Source organism: Poromitra crassiceps (genome assembly GCF_964638095.1).
Source record: "Poromitra crassiceps genome assembly, chromosome: 8".
In the NCBI taxonomy this organism is placed as follows: domain Eukaryota; kingdom Metazoa; phylum Chordata; class Actinopteri; order Beryciformes; family Melamphaidae; genus Poromitra; species Poromitra crassiceps.
Genome location: NC_139629.1, coordinates 51,990,289 through 52,011,905, shown reverse-complemented (window position 1 = coordinate 52,011,905; position 21,617 = coordinate 51,990,289). Strand labels below are relative to the sequence as shown.

The 21,617-nt window shown below is 42.0% G+C and overlaps 1 protein-coding gene across 1 annotated transcript in view; it reads right to left on the bottom strand.

The window, feature by feature from the left end:
- srpk3 (SRSF protein kinase 3) overlaps window positions 1-21,617 on the bottom strand; it is a gene marked incomplete at both ends in the record, with an annotated part of 49,965 nt that overhangs the window by 18,960 nt on the left and 9,388 nt on the right. The window contains 4 exons of the mRNA XM_083641298.1: window positions 15,200-15,245; window positions 16,180-16,272; window positions 19,909-19,934; window positions 20,262-20,427. Of these exons, the coding sequence (XP_083497424.1) occupies window positions 15,200-15,245; window positions 16,180-16,272; window positions 19,909-19,934; window positions 20,262-20,427 (331 nt within the window). The remainder of the gene's footprint in view (window positions 1-15,199; window positions 15,246-16,179; window positions 16,273-19,908; window positions 19,935-20,261; window positions 20,428-21,617) is intronic.

Sequence of the window (21,617 nt, the reverse complement as noted above, 5' to 3'; positions counted from 1 at the left end):
ATGAGCGTTCTCGAAAATCAGGATTTGATTTCCAATTCTCACACAATCCTGTACAGAAAAGGGTGATAATGTACGGCAAAGGTAAATACTCTATAAGATTTAGAACGCCTCTAGCCTATATGCTAGGGGTTGTACCAATGAAATGGTATGCTGTTAAGGACAACACCGCGATCCCCCATCCATATGATATCCATGCGGGTCAATATAATATAATGGTCTACACAAACATAATGGACATGCAGCATATTGGCAATTATACCGTCCCCCTTCTTAGGATAGTTAAAATACAAGGTTCCTACGGAGATGTTATCACTCTGTCATATGACAAGCCACATTACGTCGGAGTAAACAAGCAGCGCTTACAGGATATACAGATTCAGCTCAAGACAGATTTGAATGAACTCGTTCGGTTCAGTTACGGGAAAACAATCTGCAAACTCCATTTTCGTCCGCTAACGAGCTCTCTCATCTAAAAGAAGAAGAACAAAAAAACAACAACAATAACAACAACAACAACGCTTGATATGGATCATCAAAGATTTGTTTCGTATTATACGAATCAGGCTGGGCATGGGACGCTGCCAGGATTTGTAGGAGCACCTGTTGTTTATGGTAGAGGTTTAGGATCGATGCTGAGTAGAGCCTTCAGATTTGTCCTCCCTTTTCTTAAAAGGGGTGCTAATCTTGCAAAGCCACACTTGAAAACAGCTGCGAAAGGTATCGCATCGGACGTGGTTGGATCTGTAACAAGTCGTTTGATGAGAGGTTCGGAGGGGGCGTCGAATAAGCAGGAAGGTTCCGGACTACTCCGCCTAGCACGAAGACGTCGGAAAAGATCTCTCGCTGCTCGACCTCTTACCACATATAAAAAGCCGAGAAAACGCAGAAGGGCTTCACACTCTTACAAGAAACGACGAAGCGTTAGACAGGTTGGAGGCCAGAGTATCTTTTAAACATCTGCAACAATGGCTCTAACTCACCGTCTCTCCGCAGAGTGTACGAAATCCGAACTCGATATTTTTACCGCGCCCATGATGCAGTTATCAATAGACCAGACCAATTATGTGGAGATTAACCCTTTAAATGCCATAAGTGACCAGGACGTCCTTGACTTTCTAATACCCGGGAACGGCAATCTGTATTTAGACTTAAACTCTACTTTTCTGTATCTAAGACTTAAGATTACAAAGGCTGACGGGACGGATTTGACCAATGATAATCCATGCGGAATTATTCAGTATCCTCTGAATACTATATTTTCGCAAATAGATGTCAGCCTGAATGATCAACTTATAAGTTCATCCTCTGCAACACACCCATATCGAGCGATTATTGAAACTTTGCTAAATTATTCACAAGCAACATTGGAGAGCGAATTTTCCGCTGCCCTCTGGTATAAAGATACAGGGGACCTGGATGCGGTATCGATTGCTGACGACGGAGGGAACAAAGGCCTTGTTAAACGGGGGCGTTACTGTCAAACTTCGAAGGAATTTACGCTGCTGGGACCACTGCATACAGATCTATTTTTTTCCGAAAGACTTATGCTCAATAATGTAGATGTGCGTTTGAAACTAGTCAAAGCCAAGAGCGCATTCTCCCTGATGTGTCCCGCTGATAAAGGCTATGAATTAAAAATTTTATCAGCCAGCATTTTCGCAAAAAAAGTCGAAGTATCACCGCCTGTCATGCTTGGACATTCTGCAGCTCTCATGAAATCCAACGCCTTGTACCCTTTAAGCCGTATATCTGTTAAAAATTACACACTCCCTGCCCAGACAAGCGTATGCTCGCAGGATAATTTGTTTATAGGGCGTCTACCAAGGTATATTGTAGTCGGCTTAGTGGATCATGCAGCGTTTGTGGGAGCCCGCAATCTAAACCCGTTCAGGTAATTCACTTTTTTCCATGATTTTAATTTTGATTAAAAAACATTATATGAACGTGAACACATAGATAATCTTTTGTTTTATTTTTTCAGATTTCAACACTGTGATCTTGAATATCTGAGCCTGGGGGTCAACGGAAGACATATACCTAGCAAACCGTTTCAACCAAACTTTCCAAACCACCATACGGTTAGAGAGTTTTACAATCTGTACCTCGCAACAAACAGACATCTGAAGGACGCACCACTCTGTATTAACAGGGAGGATTTTGAAAACGGCTACTCCCTGTTTATGCTCAATCTGTCCCGGGACGACGAGCTGGAAGGAGGAGCTCTCTCCCCCGCTGTCAATGGGACCTGTCGCCTGGACTTGCGCTTCAGACAGCCTCTTGCACGTACCATGACCTTAATTGTGTATTCATCCTTCGACACCGTTTTAGAAATAAATTCTAAAAGACAAGTTCTGCTGGACATGTAAAAAATAAAAAAACATTAAAGTAAGAAGCCTCAATGAATAACCTTCAAATTGCCTCTATATTGGAACCCCTCATGGGACGATCTTTCGGGGGTGTATGGGCTTCAGACCAGTTACCCTCAAAAATCGATACAAAGCCTTCATATTTGGTGGCAAACACCCATGATAGCACCAGAGAAGGAGAGCATTGGATTGGAATCGTGCTGGACGTTGAAGAGAGGAAGTCCTGCTTTTTTGACTCATACGGAAATCCACCTACCTTTCCCCTCTATCCTCGGACATTCATGAAGTTTTTAGCACAAAATGGTTTTGAAATACAGTACAGTAAAATGCAAGTTCAAGATGATATGACATCAACCTGTGGTGCTCATGTAATATTCTTCCTCTGTCAACGCTTTAAAGGACTCTCTTTTCCTGAAGCAATGGGACTCTATTCTAATAATTTAAAAAAGAATGATGTCCTTGTTACCAAGTTTGTGAGAAAATATAGCAAATGTATTCGACGGCAAAAATCTGTTAAGACCTATACTCAAAATGCCTGCTCTTTAAAATTATTTAATGAATGTTATGAATGTCAGAAATGAAAATTGACTCATACCCTTATCCATTGTAATAAAATATATCATTTATTGATGAACATACTGTTTACAAGAGTGATTCATTTAATTTCTGAAATCCAACCAGTCCCTGTAAGGAGAATTAGTCTGAGGGTTATAAGGGGTTGACGCTAATGGTGTCAATGATGTTTCCATACTACGTCTTGTGTAGGATGGATCCTTCGTGGTCTCTGGTATGACGGGGGTGTTGAATAGATTAGCAGCTATATGATGTTTTCTTCTCCCACTGCTAGAATCAGAACCATCTTTAAGCTCTCGGATTCGATTCCGGGCTGTTATATTAGTTATACTGGTCAAGGGTATATTTAATTCTGAAATAATATTTAAGAAATTATCCCATCCCCGTGGCAGATTTTCAGTACGAGTTTTTGGCATGGTTAAAGTCTTCATTAAATCCGTAATATGTGAACCCTTAATCCTCCTTCCTCTGATAATGATCTCTCCTGATGAATGATCCCATTTCATAGAATCACTGGAATCATGGAGTCTTTGCAAAATATAGACCGCATTCTTCTTTCCACGTGGGGCTATATGCTGTAGAACTTCATGCATGGAATCCTCTTTTTGAACAGCAGTGTTATCACCTTCCTGTAGATGTAGTTCATTTTGTAGCGGCTCTCCATCAGCAGGTATTTCATTCGTTTTCTCCGGGAATTTCAAGACAATCTCATGACCTGTCTGTTCATCTTTTCGGACTAAACTTAGATATCTTTGCAGCAAGTCATTGTAGTGTCTGACTTTATCATAGGAGTTAAGGTCTGGACGTTTCAGCAGAGTTTCCATTTTACCTTCCAATGAGCGCTGTGCCGTTTCACCTATGTTGTCCGAATGAGTCTTCTGAGTTAGACGATTGAAGTGTTCAGGTGAAAGCATGTACATTTTGTTGAAGGATGCCATTATCTTCTTCCAGAGGTAATCAAACTGCTGAGGAATGGTAACGCCACTGATAGGAGAGGAAGAATAAATCCACCTGATTGTCGCACCGCTTTACGCTTCTTCTTAATACTGATCTTCTTGTCTGCAAAGAGTTTAATAAGTTTTCTCTGCTTTTTCAATTTGGTATATTGGACAGATGTGAGCGGTATAGTGCCCTTCAACACGTTCAAGGCAATCTCACATAAAGTGTTTATAAAATCTTCGGAGCTGTGAGAAAGAAACGTTTTACGCTCCTTAGGTCCTAGAGCGACTAAAGCTCTCAAAATAGGCAGATTCCTTTTTATCCTTTGTGACATAGTTTCAGTTTTTTGGTGAATAAACAGTAGGCCACTGAGATGGAAGTATTCCCGTCCGCAAACGAAAATGTTCTGGACAATCGGGTCTTAAATCAATCAATAAATACCCATAAGGCTCTCTGGTTGCATCCTCATAGCTCTCGAGGAAGAATCGTTTTTGCCCAGGGAACATTTGATGTGCTAAAATCCTGATTTGAGCCTTATCACGAGGATTTTTAAAGAGCACAATATAATTAGCGTTTAAACTGATTGATCGTGAGTGTCTTCCTTGATGGAACAAATTTTGAATGAGATATAATACAGAGAGGTTCCGGTGATGGCGGTACTGCGTGAATGCTTTCAATATTTCATCATGACTCCCCGCGTCCATCATACAGTCGTCGAGCACGAGAAGTGTATGCTGATTTGAAGGAAATATGCTTTCATCCGTTAAAGATTTAGGTAAACCTTCAATAAAAGTTATGTTGCAGTTTTCTTGTAGAGCTTCATACAGGGGTTGAAACGATGTGTAGCACCAGACAACTTTATCCGGAATCCTGGAAAACACCTGAGGTTGGTTTTTAAGCAGCTCTGTGACAAAAACAGTTTTCCCACTCCCGCTAGAACCAACCACAAGAGCTGTAAAAGGGAGCTGAAAACGTGGATCAAAAATTACTTCAGTCATTTTTCTCTCTCAGACAGACACAACTCAGACTCCTTTACTTAAACCAGGTTTTTACAGAGTGACAAGGGAACACAGGGTGAAGTTTTATTTTATTTTATTCATTGGATAAGAAGATCTTGTTTTTTTTTTGTTTTTTTAATACCAACAATATTTTACAATCATAATACATTGTTGACAACATCTCTACATCGATAACATGACAATGCATGAAGAGTGATGGATGTAGGGTGTCACACATTTTGTTTCACAACCAGCATGTGAATTAGTAGAACATTGCCTCCCCCTTCTGGAGACATCTGGGTACTACACATATATAAATTCATGATACAAATGGTTACATCTTAGACTCTACAGACTGCTAATGTTCTAAAAAAAAAATAAAGAAACAGTAATAGTAGTGAATATAGAATATATAGAGAATATAGATGGTGATATAGAATATATAGAGAATATATATGGTAATACATTTTTCTTAAAAATACAATAAAAAGGTAATAGAAAGATTCTATTTTAAAGCATCAGGTTACACCCTCATAAACAAATAGAACCCTTGTATTAGCATCCTGTAGGAATAGCACACTGTAGGAATGAGTGTTTTTGGTTTTAGTAACCAAATGGAAGTGTTTTACCGCTGGGGAGCAAACGCCTCTTATCAAATACAACCCTAAATCTGATGTCCCGTGGCTTATTACAAAGCTCAAACCCTTTGATGTTGCGTGTTATTTTATTGTAATGGGTGACAATTTCTCGCCGTGGGTCTGGAGATTGGATGTAGCATTCAACCAGTTGTCTGATACTGTCAAAGTTCACATGTTTACAGTTTTCAAAATTCTGTGTAATCCCTTTAGCTTTTAAACATACTTTACCTTGTTTTGTAAGATACGTATATGTTTTAGGCCCTGCAGAGGCCCATTCTATGATGCTGTCACCAGGATCTAACTCTGATGTCAGCTCCCCCAAGTAAACACCCAGCTTTGGCTGGTAGCTGTGATGAGGAGAATTTACATGTACTATACTATCTGTGTCATAATACAACACGCGATCATCCAGGCGATCTAATTCGTTATATAACATGAGACGCCCATATGCAGTCGTGAAAGCTGCAATGAAGATATTTACATCTCCCGGCCGTAGAATGCACCCGGAGGTATAACGCCATTGAACGATTGCGACTGTATCATTGAGAAATTGGAAATTTGCAATTGTGAATTTGCTAGAGAACAAAAAACCAAAGAATTTTTCAGCTGTCCCGACTATGGTCGTAGTGAGTTGATTAGAGCGCTGTGCCATCTTTCCCCAGAGCGAGTTTAACAAAAGCTTCGCGATCTGTCTTTTAGCAGGATTGTACTCAATCTTTTCAGGATCCAGTTCAATTTTCTGATTGTCTTTATAATCTTGTATATATTTCAACCTACTTTCCCTGTCCACCACACTAGAGGGATATCCTGAAGATTCCTGTTTTAGCTTTAGGAAGGTATGAATATATTCTTTGAAAAGCTCATCTGAGCGCTTTTCAAAATGCCATACTTCATACACATCGGCTAAAATGTAGCCCTTTTGAAGAGCTCTCTCCAATTCTATCGAAACCCACACACCGGTTAACGCTCTCTCTTCATCAGTATGCAGGCAATCATCATGACTGTTCATTTCACTGCAGGTTCTGCAAAGCGTAAACATAAGCTTTCCGTCACTGTTCCTTGTAGGTAAGACAGGGAAACGTAAACCGCGGGGAGGGTTAACTTTACATCTGACCAGACCAAAATAGTTTCCAATCTCTTCATCAAAATCTTTGTAAATGAGCTTTGGATGACCTATGGGGTATTCGTACACAGCGTTACAGTGTGGATAGAGTGAGGTGAAGTCGACATATTGGATGTTCTCACCGGCAATAGATGTGTATCTTAAACAGGCGGCGGCCGTACGACCGCCGTAGAGAGCTTCTCGAGGATCTAGAGGGACGGGTTCGTTAAACTGGGTGAGGAATGCTTGAACAAGGGGGTCTGTTTTTTTCATCTGTTCCCACTGATGTTCCCAGATCGATTCTACCACATCAACACCATAATCCGTTTGCAATTTAGACAGTCTTTTTTCAGTATTTGATCGCAGCACATCAAATTCATCACCTATGAGAGGCGATCTGTCGTGGGGGTTAAAGCATTGGGGACACCCATGGTAATAGCATCCGAGATATTCAAACACTGTCTGCTTACCATCTTTAACACAGAACCCATCCACTGAAAAGGGACCTATTCTATGTTCACCTTTGTTGAGTGCATGTTGTATAAAGATTTTACGGGTCCTGCTTACATACTCCAGCCACTGTATTGATCCATGTGAAAATCTTTTGCTCTTTTCACGGTAATTGTCCGGGTCAGGAATCGCTATAGTGTGGGGGTTCAGAAACTTGGTTTGAAACACATTTAAGGCTGCTGAAGCTATAGTAACACTGACCAATGGGTCGACACCTGTCACCCTGATGAATTCGTCCCTGAAATTACCGACGCCTTCTGCCAAAATATCAACATCGTTAATACAGTACGCTTCAAGCTGTTGTGAGAAATCAAATCTTGAATTCTTCACGGTAGAATACCATTCCATGAAGCTCTCTCTCTCTTTCACTTTCATTTGATCAGCACCGTAAAAATGCGGCTCTGGATGTTTATCCAAAATCAACCCCATCTTTGAAGGATCTGTCAAAAGGTGGGGAAAATACCCTTTACGCATAGCGGTTTTGCATCCAAGGGCTTTCGGGAACTCTCTCAGCGCAATAGGCAAGAATGAGAATGAATCTAAGAATCTAAGATGGAACTTCTCATCTTTAATCATGATTATTTTACTGCCTTGAGCAATTATAAAAGGCGTGATATTTTCCTTGACATATGCGTTTAATATCAGATAATGGTCGTAGCCCCTCCCGTAGTGGGAAATGAACGTTGTACCCTTAAAACGCTTACGTCTGAAATGACATAGGAATGTGCGAGCACACGTTGATCCTGTTGCAGAAAATGTTTCACCTGTCGACGATTTAGATGCTACAAAAATAGGAATATGGATGCCATTTGTCTGGGAAGTTTCAAAATCAAAATATACAATCTTTTTACTATTCATTTCTTCCTCTGCTTCAGCCCTCTTAGTTCTCATGTAACAAATATGCTCTTCTCCCTCCTCCTCCTCCTCCGGCAACTCTACCACTCTCCCTGCTTCTCCCTCGACAGATGCAGGCGGCTTCTTACGTTTAAGGGGCTGGCGGCATACAGGACACATCCTGATTATACAACTATGAGGCTGGGGGTTTTCAAGGGATATGTAATAGACGTCTTGACATCTGAGACACTTTTTATAGGAGCGGCAGACGCTTCTTATAGAATCAGGTTTTTTTTTGTTTTTTTTTTTTTCATGATGTCTTTCAAAGCAGGTGCGGTTTTGACATATACGATTACAGTCAGAGCATGGTGTTTTTTCAAATGGTGTGACACGCTTGCAATCTGTGAAACAGACACTACAATGCCCTGCGCACCTATGTGACTTATCGCATGAATAACCTGAATGGCAAAAAGTGCAGAAACACTTAACACCTAGAAACCCTTGTACATTCCTGACACCGTAATAATGACCCTCGAATAAAAACAGGTATACAGTTTTTTCGTGCGGTTCAGGGGATGTTTGAAAAATGGAGAGATTTTTTTGTCCAAACATCTGGTAAAAAATTACTATTTTAGATTTTACAATTAGCTCGAACTTGGCAACGTCTGCAAAAGACACTTCAGTGTTTAAACTAAAGCCGGCCTGGGTGTGGATCTCTTGTCCTTTTAAAATGAGCTCTTCAGTAGTGAGTTCAGGATTAAGCACAGCCGTTAAATTGATTGCAAAGCAGGCGCTAGTTTTATTGGGAATGATGAAGAGGTGCCGTTTTTTCTTCTGTATTATCTCGGAAGACAAACAGGAAGTAACATTTCTCCTGGCCCCACCACCAGGAGGTTGAACCACTTCGACAATGAGCTCGAGACTGCTATCGGTAAAAACTTCTTGATTTGATTGAACCAGGCGATCCAATAATTGGTCGAATTGCGATAAATCAGCCTCACCATACCTCACAATCATTGAGACATTATTTTGAAGACTATTCGCTCTTAATTCTGCCTGTATTAGATCATTCCTCCGGACATTAGCGGTTTCTAAAGCCCTAGATATTAGATCATGTAAACCACCGTTAACCTGAGCATAATATTGGGCAAAATTCACATCGGCATCAGGAGGCGCTATACTTAGAAATTGCCTTATTTCAATGTTATTAAACCGACCACGATGAATCACCCTTATATTATCTGGATCGGTACTGACACCAGCCCTGGCCCTATCTGAAACCCTAGCGCTATCCACATCCATTGCAATATCCTCCTCATCAGACACATCCCTCATCTCAATATCAGAATTATTTCCCTGGTCAGCACCTTCTCCTACCTGCATGGGCTGACCATCAGAGAGAGAGAGGGGGGGGTGCATCAGGAACACAGAGACATTGAGAATCAGTTGGATCTCTGAAAGGGTTTTGAGAGACTGATGAATTATTTTGTTCTACAGCAAATTCACATTCAGGGTTTAATGTTTCCATGTGCATGAGTGAATTTGCAGCCTCTAGACATTCAAAATCAGATAGCTGACCGTATGAAAAGCTATCTAACATTGACTGTAGGGTCGCTTCTGTAGGAAGCCAGACATCGTTTGAAGGGTTTTGAATAGAGGTTCTAGCATCACCCACACGATCAGCCATTACGGCTTCTAAATTTGGAGAGGTGGTAGATGAATTAATTTCATCGATCAAAGAGATTAATGCTGTGGGTATAGGATGTTGTTCCATAACTGTATTTCAGAATATTTTATTTTCACACAGAATTTTTTTATTTTCACTCATACATACAGGGTGAGGCTAAGGGTTTCTCAGACGACAGACCAGTTGGTCTTGATAGTAGGTGTACAATCTTTCTACGTCTCGATATAAATCCCTCATTGTACCAGCAGCTATGTCTATAGCAGTAGTGGCCGGGATAAACTGACCGTTGACACATACACAGGGTTGGGAGGGTTGTCCGGCTGGGGGAGGTTGTGTAGAAGGGATGGGCCGTACAAGTTGTATGGGGGGTGGGAAGGGATGAGGGACGGGGCGGAAATAGGGCTGGAACGCCGGGATTCTTGGGAGATATGGGAGGGCGGGTTCACTGTTCCTACGGGGGCGCTCTAGGGTCGAACCCCCGTACAGCTCAGTCGCTGCCGGGCTAATTGAAGCCCTAGATAGGGCAGGACTATTATGAGGCCCTCGAGGAAAGTCAGTGTTATACGGGGATGCAGATTCACTCTCAAAAGGGTTAAACTGTTCAAGATCAATCAAACCTTGTGTTTCATTTTCAGACTCTGTCTCAGGGGAGGCGCGGGGTGGCCAATATCCCTCGCCGATGACTGATGCGTGTTCAAACTCTTCTGTGAGGGACCGGCTCACAGCTCGTTCATCCGCCGTGGGGGCTAAAAAAGATACAACATTTTTGAATTATTATTAGTTAATTAGGGCTCTGTCATGTTATTTGGTATATATAAATATATTACTATTTATATGTATATATTTACCTTCTCTTTCAAGAGGCGTGTAGACTCTCTCACGTTCTCGAAAAAGATCGCTAGTCACATCATCAGCGTCCGGGGCTATATTTTCAGAGAAGAGATATACACATTAAATTACAGCCTGTGAAAACAAAGATTGAAAACAAAGATTTAAAGAAAGAAAGGATGAAAAGACAACTTACGGGGTGTGAGGAACCCTTGATCCACTTCGACGTCACTGTCATCTGATTGAGTTAAATCAATGAATGTTGAAACATCTACAGAAAAGAAAAAAATGACAGAGAAATATATATGAGTATATATATATATATATATATATATATATATATTTTATTTTATTTTATAATTTTAGTATTTCTCACAATGTAGAGAAAGACACATTAACATACCTGTCTGTACAATCTGATCAACACTGTTATATTGATGGTATGATCCAGTGTTTTTTCTGAAATACAAAGAAAACAAAAAGTCAATTTTCACAAAACCTATAGGTCTCATCTCAGGCTGTCATGACATCGTATGTAGCATGACTCCGTCAGAGGGGGGAGCCATTGTCCCACATTTGTACATCTCTCTCCCTCTTCATCTCTCAGACACACACACACACGTCTTAAAGCATACAGAAGGCCAAAGCTAAGGAACACCTCGCTCTACATTTCTCGCCCCTCCCTCGTCTCCCTTACACACACACACACACACACACACACACACACACACACACACACACACACACACACACACACACACACACACACACACACACACGCGCGCGCACACACACACACACACACACACACACACACACACACACACACACACACACACATGTCTTAAAGCCCATATCATAGCACATCTCTCTCTCCCTCTCTCAGCCACCCGACCCTCTGAACCGGACATTCCATTCTAGCATTCTAGCATGACAGAGGAACCCCAGCTCAAGGTCCCCATCGCAACCGCTCTCTCTCCCACACACACACACATATACACATACACACACATACACACCCACACACACACACACACACGCACCCACAGGTCTTAAAGCAGCCAGAGCAGCCATTCCTCCATTCTCTCGCTCTGAGGAAACCGCCGCGGCCTCAATCCAGAATCTGTCAAGGCCCCATCGCAACGTCATGATCCCACGCACACACACCCACCCACACACACATACACACACACACACACACACACACACACGTCTTACAGCATACAGCAGACCAAAAAGTCAATACCCCATCGTCTCCCACACACACCCACACACACACACACACACTCATACACACATACACACCCACACACACACGCACCCACAGGTCTTAAAGCATACAGCAGACCAAAAAGCCAATACCCCATCGTCTCCCACACAAACACACACACACACACACACACACACACACACACACACACACACACACACACACACACACACACACACACACACACACACGTCTTACAGCATACAGCAGACCAAAAAGCCAATACCCCATCGTCTCCCACACAAACACACACACACACACACACACACACACACACGTCTTACAGCATACAGCAGACCAAAAAGCCAATACCCCATCGTCTCCCACACAAACACACACACACACACACACACACACACACACACACACACACACACACACACACACACACACACACACACACACGTCTTACAGCATACAGCAGACCAAAAAGCCAATACCCCATCGTCTCCCACACAAACACACACACACACACACACACACACACACACACACACACACACACGTCTTACAGCATACAGCAGACCAAAAAGCCAAGTCCCACATCTACATTTAAAGTCCTCAAAACACATCAACATCTTTAAAACATAACTTTTTAAAAACAGAATACACATACATTTTTTACATCCTATAAACATAGCAATAGTGTTTAATTTTCTCTACATCTACATTTAAAGTCCTCAAAACACATCAACATCTTTAAAACATAACTTTTTAAAAACAGAATACACATACATTTTTTACATCCTATAAACATAGCAATAGTGTTTAATTTTAATTATAGAAGGTACATACTTACAGGTCATGTACAGGATTCTCCATTGGTCAACCGGCGGTGGCAGCGACGCAGAATACTCTGAAGATTTTTGAGGAGCGGTGCAGAGATGACAGCAGAAGCCCAGGCATTTATAGAGAAAAGCGCGGGCTTTTTCCTGACTTAATGTACAGGTTCGCGTTGTTTTTCTGGGATCTCTAACAGATCATTAAGGGGCCATACATCTGCAAACTGTACGTTGAGGGTATTGTCCACATCGGTCATCTGAGGATAAATGCTGACTGAGCAGTACATCAAGACCCATTGGAACAGCTAAATAGAACAGGCAACCACAGGTCGTCTGAGGACGCATTTCATCCACGTAGCATAGGCCCGGATCAAAAAAGGACATATGGACGGGGACAGGGAGGTGGGAAGGGAGGAGGGAGGGGGGGAGGGGAGGGGGGAGGAGGAGGAGGAGGAGGGGGGAGGGAGGGGGGTCTGGAACAGTGCCATGGAACATTCTAGAACATAGAACAGAACCACTTCCGGTGATGTAATCAGTGCCACGTCTACGAGGAGGCGGGACTTCCGGTTTGGATGTGTGCCAAAAGCAATCAATCAAAAAAGTGACACTTGGTGTCTTTCATATTCTCTCTTTCATCACTACATTCATCAATTTTAATCCACGTATACGAGGGGATGCAGTGAAAGGCTTTATCACAAATCACTATTGCATTTGCGTCCAATTTGCATAAAATGTGTCACAGCAGGATACATGAATTAGAACAAAACCTCAGGCAACTTGAGCAGGCCATGCACTCGAATATAACTCCTGATCTGTTGTCCCAACGGAACATCGAAATAAATTTAATGAATTCCCTGCTCAGGCTACGCGCTGAATTTCTCATACATGGCAAACGTCAGAAACATGACTTTGAAGATGCTTGGCCTAGCAGATCACTGCTAGGAGTCTCAGAGCCTGTGAGAACTTTGCCAATATAACATCCATCAAATAACCTCAGGGGGATTTGGTGAAAGATCCCACGCAAATCAACAATACGTTTGACACTTTCTTTTCTAATCTTTATAGCTCTGAGGTATCACCTGATTCTTCTAAGTCTGACGCTTTTTTTGCTTTTCTTCATTGACCCAAACTATCTCCTAATGAAGTCTTGTCTTTGGAGAAACCAATATCAACCAGTAGACTTGGTGACCAATTATAAATATCTTGGCACAATTTTTGACAGCAAGTTGAAGTTCGATCTAAACTGTGAAATGCTGTGCAAAAAAGGTCAACAACGTCTCTTTTGCCTAAGGAAGCTTGCTAGATTCCAGGTTGACAGGACTCTGATGAAACTGTTTTATTGTGCCTATATCGAGTCTGTAATCTCATTTTCTATTATCTGTTGGTATGGAAACCTTGGTATTCAAGGGAGGAACTCTCTCGGGAGGATTGTGAGAGCGGCATCTAAAATAGCCGGAGTAAATTTTAGTAGCCTGGACCACATTTTTAACAAACAGGTGCTTAAAAAGGCCATGTCCATTCGCATGGACGATACTCATCCTCTCTGCCCAGAGTATGTGCTGCTCCCTTCGGGTCTTCGGCTAAAGGTTCCGAGGGCTACGAAAAACAGATACAAACTGTCTTTCGTTCCTGTTTCCATCACAGCTTTAAATGCTGCTGAGAGGAGGAGATAGTGTACTCTCTCTCTCTCTCTCTCTCTGTCTCGCTCCCTTTTCTCTGTCTCTCATGCAGCTTAAACGCTGCTGGGCGGAGGAGATGATGCACTCTCTCTCTCTGTCTCTCTTCTTAGGTAGGTAATGTTGCTGCTACAAATATTCTTTATATATTTTATATTCGAGATATATCTTTATTTATTTTTTACCTACCTATTTATGCGAGCTCAAATAGTCCTGGACTCTTATTACTTTTAAGTTCATGTACGTGTCTTTTACTACTTTTAAGTACATTGTACGTGTCTTTACTACTTTTAAGTACATTGTACAGATCCCTTGAGGTGTGTTTTTACTTTACTTTTATCCTGTGTTTACTTGATCCATTTTCTGCTGAAAAACTGCTGCACATGCTCCATGTTTGTTTTAATTTGTTCATGTTTTGTTTTTTCATGTATTCGCTATGCTTTTTATATCTGCTTGCACACAAATTGCCCTTCTGGGACAAATAATAAACTTGAATCTTGAATCTTGAATTTTTGTGTGGGATTCCTCCTGAATTTTTATGAACTTTCTGGCCTCAACTTAGTCCTCCTTTGATTCTCAATATGATTCATTATATTATGCACTAAATGTTTTGTCTCCAGGGTCACTGGGATCCTCATGTCCCTCCAGCCAATTCATTCATGATGTATGAGGAATTACATACAGGATACAGGATTACAGCTTTAATCCATAAAGAATCCAGTAGGTGGCAGTAATGCAACACTTAAGTTAATTAATATAAGATTTGCACTGTACTGTCTGTGCAATGTTCACTACAGTTATATTCATGATTTAAGAAAAAGACTCATATTTATTGCGATTAATCATTTTATTCCTTTTTTTGTCATAACGACGTCACAGGACACATTCAAATATTGGGGGGAAACCTCAATGAAATTTCAAATTTGAAAAAATTATATTGGTACAGCCTCACAGTAGACTGTTACAGTTATACTGATAACAGCTGTTTCTACTCACAGTGCGACTCTGTCTCATCTGTAGGATCGTCTTCCTCCTCCATCCTCTGGACAGACAGGTAGAGAGACAGACAGGTAGAGAGACAGACAGGTAGAGAGACAGACAGGTAGAGAGACAGACAGGGCAGAGAGACACTTGTCATGCTTTTATTTTGAAGGCAGAATGACCAGGGGTCTCATTTATGTGTAGGATCAGGATTACGGGCCCCATGGAAAATATTGGCCATTTGAAGCAAACAGAGGATCATCTCATTTCAAATTAAGATTCAGATTAGACTATTGTAATGTCATTATTTGACCTTTCTCACTCAATTCCAATTTGGCTTCTCACAAATATGAAAACAAGATACCGTAAATTCCGGACTATAAGCCGCACCTGCAAAGTTGACTATTTTTTTCTTATATAAGCCGCACCGGACTATAAGCCGCGGGTGTTTTAATGGTATTTTTTTTTTTTTTTTGTGTTTTAATGTTTAATTACCATATGTAAGGGTTCATGCACAGAGGGGATTGTCGGGAAAGAGATGGCTGTTTGAGGAAGCTCCCATTTATTAACATTTCAACAAAACAACATAACACAACACCACCTGTGTTGTTATTTACAGTGCACACAGTGTCATACAGTGTCATACAGTGTGGTGAAAAGAGGGCAAGAGAGGAAATTAAAACAGAAGTGGATTTATAGTTAGAAAGAGTGCTAAAACAGAGAGATTTTTTTTTGTTTTGTTTTTTTGAAAAAATCCATAGATAAGCCGCACCGTTATATAAGCCGCAGGGGCCAAAAAAGGCCAAAAAACGGGAAAAAAGGTGCGGCTTATAGTCCGGAATTTACGGTAATCGAGATAAAACCTTTTTTTTTTTTTTTTGTTAGTCTATCTAATTTGTAACTTTTATTTTTTTCTTTGTTTTTCAGTTAAACTATATTTCAATGTCAAAGAAATCCAGTATTAAAAAGACGTGTGCGTGCGTGTGTGTGCGTACCTGGATATCCTCCAGTCTCTCCTCCAACAGTCTCTGCTGTCTCTTTTCTTTTCTCTTCAACTTCTTCTTCTTGTTTTTAGACAGCTTACCAAACTAAACACGCGCACACACACACACGCACGCACGCACGCACACACACACACACACACACACACGCATGCACACGCACGCACGCACGCACACATGCAGACACGCACACAGACATGTGTGCATACACACACAGGAGAGACAGCAGATCAAACAAGTGAGGTTTGTACACACCCAGACCCACACAGCAGGGTCACAAATAGAGAGCCATTAGGCATACAGACCAAGGGATTTTATCTGCCATTTATTTTTCCATAGACATTTGGTAAAATGCTTCTGCTTTGACCTGATGAAGGTCTAACGACCAAAACATTGTCAATGAATAAAGTTTATTGCAAGTTAATAAAGGACAGTGTGCGGGAATACTCTTTTCTCTGATACAAATAGTTTTACTTGGTCAAACCAAGCAATTCAGCTATATTTAGAATCAGGAGAGACCATAGATCTTTAAAAAGCAGAAGGGCTCTGGGCTGAAGGGCTCTGGGCTGGCTTGTTTTAGAAGACCGACAGAGCCACAAAAACGTCTGACTAATGTTACACATTAGCCAATTAGGGAATTAGGCTGGCAAGACAAGTCACATAAATAGATGGAATTAAAATGTGTCAGACGGATGGATTTGTACACGGGAGATACAGCTACAGCTGCAGCAGACAATAGTTATGGCTAGCGTTAGCTGGCTAGCGTTAGCTGGCTAGTGTTAGCTGGCTAGCGTTAGCTGGCTGGCATGAATGACATCGCCGAGTAGAATCTGTTAGCGTTCGCTAGCATGCCTCTCACTAACGTTATCTTCAAAAAGACTGTTGACGACAATCTGGCTAACGTTATGCTGTCTGTTAGATAGACACCATCTATAGATGCTATCTGAATAACATTACACAGACTATGGTTTTCAACAGTCTTCACTTCCTTTATCAAACGAATACTGTAGCAGCTAATGTTAGTTGCATAATTCAACACCCAGTATCTAAATGTTAGTAGTCTGGTTAGTGATTTTCACTGGATGCAGGGCAAACACCAGAAGACTGTCTGTTATCTGTCTATCTATCTGTGGGATATGTCACTTTCCACCACATCAGCATTATGATGAGAATAATAATACATTATTTGTATAGCAGCTTTCTGAACAAGGTTACAAGGTGTTTGTACAAGCAAAAAATACAATACAAAGAAGAGGCCACACCTAAACCTGGCCAAACCCAAACCCGCTGTGAAGCGCTTGCAGATAACAAGGCAACATGAACAGAGTTTAGTCGAGTTTGGCATACGGTGAAGAGTGATCGGCATGTATCAATTCAATTCAATTCAATTCAATTCAATTCAATTCAATCGTTTATTTCAGACCCAAAGGACGTCCATACTCCATAGCACAATAAAAACAGCACAGTACAATAAATAAGGCATAGAAGAAGAAAAAGAAAAAGAGCATTCCATAAAGATCAGATTCTAAACAAACATGTGCGCCAATGGTTCCACAATCTAAGGGAGAACCGGACAGAACCAGACAGAGCTGCATATGGGTTTGGTTATGACAGAGATGATATCATTCACTGACTCAGATACCCTACATATGAATTTAAAGTCCCTGGAAACCAAAATCCACAAAAACCTTCTAACTATTAAATGTAGGGTCTTATGTGAGTAATTGTGCGCCTCAGAAAGTAGTTGACATTAGTTTCAACCCTAACCCCCAAAATCGCCACTTTTCTACAAGGTCTGGATTTCCACTTCCTCATTGAAGAGAGCGGAGCGCGCGGTGCTAAAATGAATGATCTTATCACGTCATAAGATTTAATCTAATCACACACACGCACGCGCACTGACACACACACAGTAGCGCTGTGCACTCGCAGCGGCAGAGATCTCTTCCTCTCTGTCAGTATTCCTCTCTGTCAGTATCCGAGCAACGAGCGAACACACACGCGCGCACACACACTCCATCTCTTTCCTTCTCTCTCTCTCTCTCTCTCTCTCTCTCTCTCTCTCTCTCTCTCTCTCTCTCTCTCTCTCTCTCCGGAGACCTGCTGCAGACGGGACACGCCCACACAGTCCGCGGGAGAAAAGACGGTCTAAAATCGAATTGATTCTCATGACTTTTGTCATGACTGTCAAACCTAAATTTATGTACTTTGCGACGTTCATCATCGTTCAAATTTGGCTGGTGGCTTATTAACATAGGTTCCTGTGATGTGATGAACTCAAAATGCTAAATATTAAAAAAATATTTCTGGTTTCTAGGGACTTTAAAGATAAGATGACATAACACAGCAGAGCAGGTGGGTAGTACCACAACACTTAACAAACAGATGACTTGCACTAGAGCTTCTTGGTACTTGAAGCAGCAGCCTCGTGCTGTTGTTAGAAGCCACTGTGAGGCGTCTGATGCTGCCTTGTCTGTAGCCACACCTTGTCTGTAGCCACACCTTGTCTGTAGCCACACCACAGGTGGGCAGTATAGAGCAGTGTGCAAAAAGCTCTGAAGAGAGAGATCTTCAAAGCTTCTGAGCACCAGCTATGTTCGCTTGAGCGTACAGCTTCCGGCACCGTCTATACATGTCCCTATCATCTATCATGATAGGTCATTTGAGATAATATGGCCCAAATACTGTATTTGATCTCACTGCACACACTAAGATAGACAGACTGATAGAAGTCAGGAAAGGTTGCTTGTTTGTCTTCCCTACTTGGGATAATCATAATATTACTCTTTTTGACATTGTATTTTATGTCAAAGTCAAAACCATATTGAGAGCATATTTTCAGAAGCTGTCTGTCTGCCTGATGTTTATTTAGCCATTTCTTTTATTTTTTACTTTTTTATTTTGTTAGTACATTTCTATATTCCATTAGTCTCGCTGGCCAGCCTCCCCTCCCTCCCTACCGTGAGAGGAGTCTGGTGCAGCAGGTCTCCATAACAGGGATAAGCCCTCCCCTGCTCTACTCTGCTCTCCCATTGGTGCGACTGTTTCAGTCGCTGCCGGATGTCCGCTCCCGGCTTATTACAAGCTCTGTCATTGGCTCCGACCCTGTCAATCAGAGCGGCTTCCGCTCCCTCCTCCCTGTGTGTCGCTGTAAATAGTGCCCTGCCGCCTCAGTGAAAACAACAACGCTAACTAGCTAGCAAGCTAACGGCAGAAACCTACGCTAGCTCGTTGCTACACGCTGAAAACGGCAAGTTGGATTGTTGGAAACTATTTTCCAATGGCACTGCCGCTAAGCGCCACCCATCGCAATCCCACTATGGAGACCTGCGGCGCCAGACTCCTCTCACAGTAGGGAGGGGAGGCTGGCCAGGGAGACTAATATTCCATTGACAATGTTTCTAATGTTAAATATTTCGTTCATAAAGTTATTTGTGTAAGAAAGCAGCCTTCTGAGTAAGCTACCCTGGCCTGTATAGTCGTATCGGTACAAAATCCACTTAGAAAAGCTCTATATTTTCATTCCAGAAAAATAAATCACGATATTGGCCGCCATATCGGTTATCGTTATTGGTCACAAAAATCCATATCGGTCTAATCGGTATACTGCAACACTAAATAAGAATAAACAATGGCGTCAGAATCCTAACGATACCCGGCTCTAGTTAACCAATCAGAACACAGATAGCATCACACCTGTAAGCCACACACCTGGACACTTACCTGAGTGTCTCTGGGAGCCGTGCTGACTAGAGAGAGCGACACAGAGACACACAGAGAGAGAGAGACAGGAAGAGAGGGGTAGGGCAGGAAAAAGAATGGAAGTAAAGACAAGCAGACAAGACAGCCAAGCAGACAGACAGATAGGCAGGAGAAACAGCTGTTAGAACCAGTGGAAGGATAGACACGAGAAGAAAGGAACACAGTTCAGAAAGCAGGTAGACAGGCAGACAGACAGGTAAGCTATCTCCTATACAGACATTATTATACATATTTTATAAGATATAATGAGGAGGCGGTCCTATCTGATGTGGCATCTGTGTCTCCATCTAGTCAATCACACGGCTGCTCCTCACCTGAAGAGCCGGAAGGGGGCGGGGCTCCGGTTCGTTGCCAGACGGTGGCCTCAGCAGCCAATCGCCTGATGTAAACCTCCTCAACGTCCAATAGGATGTTCTCTGGCTTGATGTCTGTGTGGATGATCTTACACTTGGTGTGAAGGTAGTCCAGACCCTGGAGGACCTGCACACACACACACACACACACAGACACACACACACACACACACACACACACACACACACACACACACACACACACACACACACACACAACAATAAGTCAATTTGGGGCATCTGGGTACCGTGGAGACCCGGGTTCAATTCCCAGCAGCGGTACTTCCGGCTAGGGATGTGGACCGGTTCTAAATTGGTACCAGTTCCTGATTGGTCAGTATCAGAGTATCAATAAGCTCCTGGACAAACGGTATTGCTATTGTTTTTGTTTTTAACTGCCCATAATGATGACGAAGCTGCCAGCATCAAGCAATTCATTATTTTTATTATTATTATTTTTTAAGAAAGGCATTCAGTCAGTGCTGCTGGAGCAAGCTTCAGCATATGTGAGAATCCTCGTTCTCACTCGTAAAACCTGGGTTGTAGGACAACCCCAATGTTTCTTAAATGCTCTTTCAGGCTTTCTGTTTAGAATGTGTAAACAGAAGTGACAAACAACTTATCAATCATAACATTTTATTTTATTTTGAAAATGTACAGGATGCTCTTTGCCATTCTTGTTACCGACTTCCTGCCTGGCTTGACAGAATGCTCGCATGCAGCGCAATGCACGCTTGAAAAATAGACCACACGCTGAAACTATCGCTGCAGCACACGTGCAGTGTGGCTTCAGCGTGGCATGGCGAGGCAAAGCGCTGCGTGCAGCTGGTGTGATCGATCTCCCCTGTTAACAAGGTTAAACTGCCTCCACGCCGCGTTGCTTCAGCGTTGCTTCAGCGTAGGATTGGCGTCTGGTGTGTTCGGCCACTTTATCTTTTCCCCCTTCTTTTCTTTTTTCCATCATTTAGCGCATGAGCATCAAGTCAGCCAGAATATAAAAGCAGGTCTTCCACTTTAGGGCTTTCAAAATAAAACTCATTGTAACAACCTTAATATTAATTTTGAGTAGTGATTTACAGCCACAGTTTCACTCCATATGTAATCTTAACATCAGTATTTTGGTACAAGATTTGCCGTTTCATTAATTGAAATACCTTTGTATTCAAAGGTGAGAATTTGAATACCTTTATTCTGAAAGTAAATTGCGGCATTTCCGTTGCTAATCTGGGTAAACTGTTGCTGTCTTGACGCTGCCCAAAAACAGGCTCACTGCTGTTTCTCAGCTTATGTGTGTGAGCCCCGTGCGGGCCTCGCCCC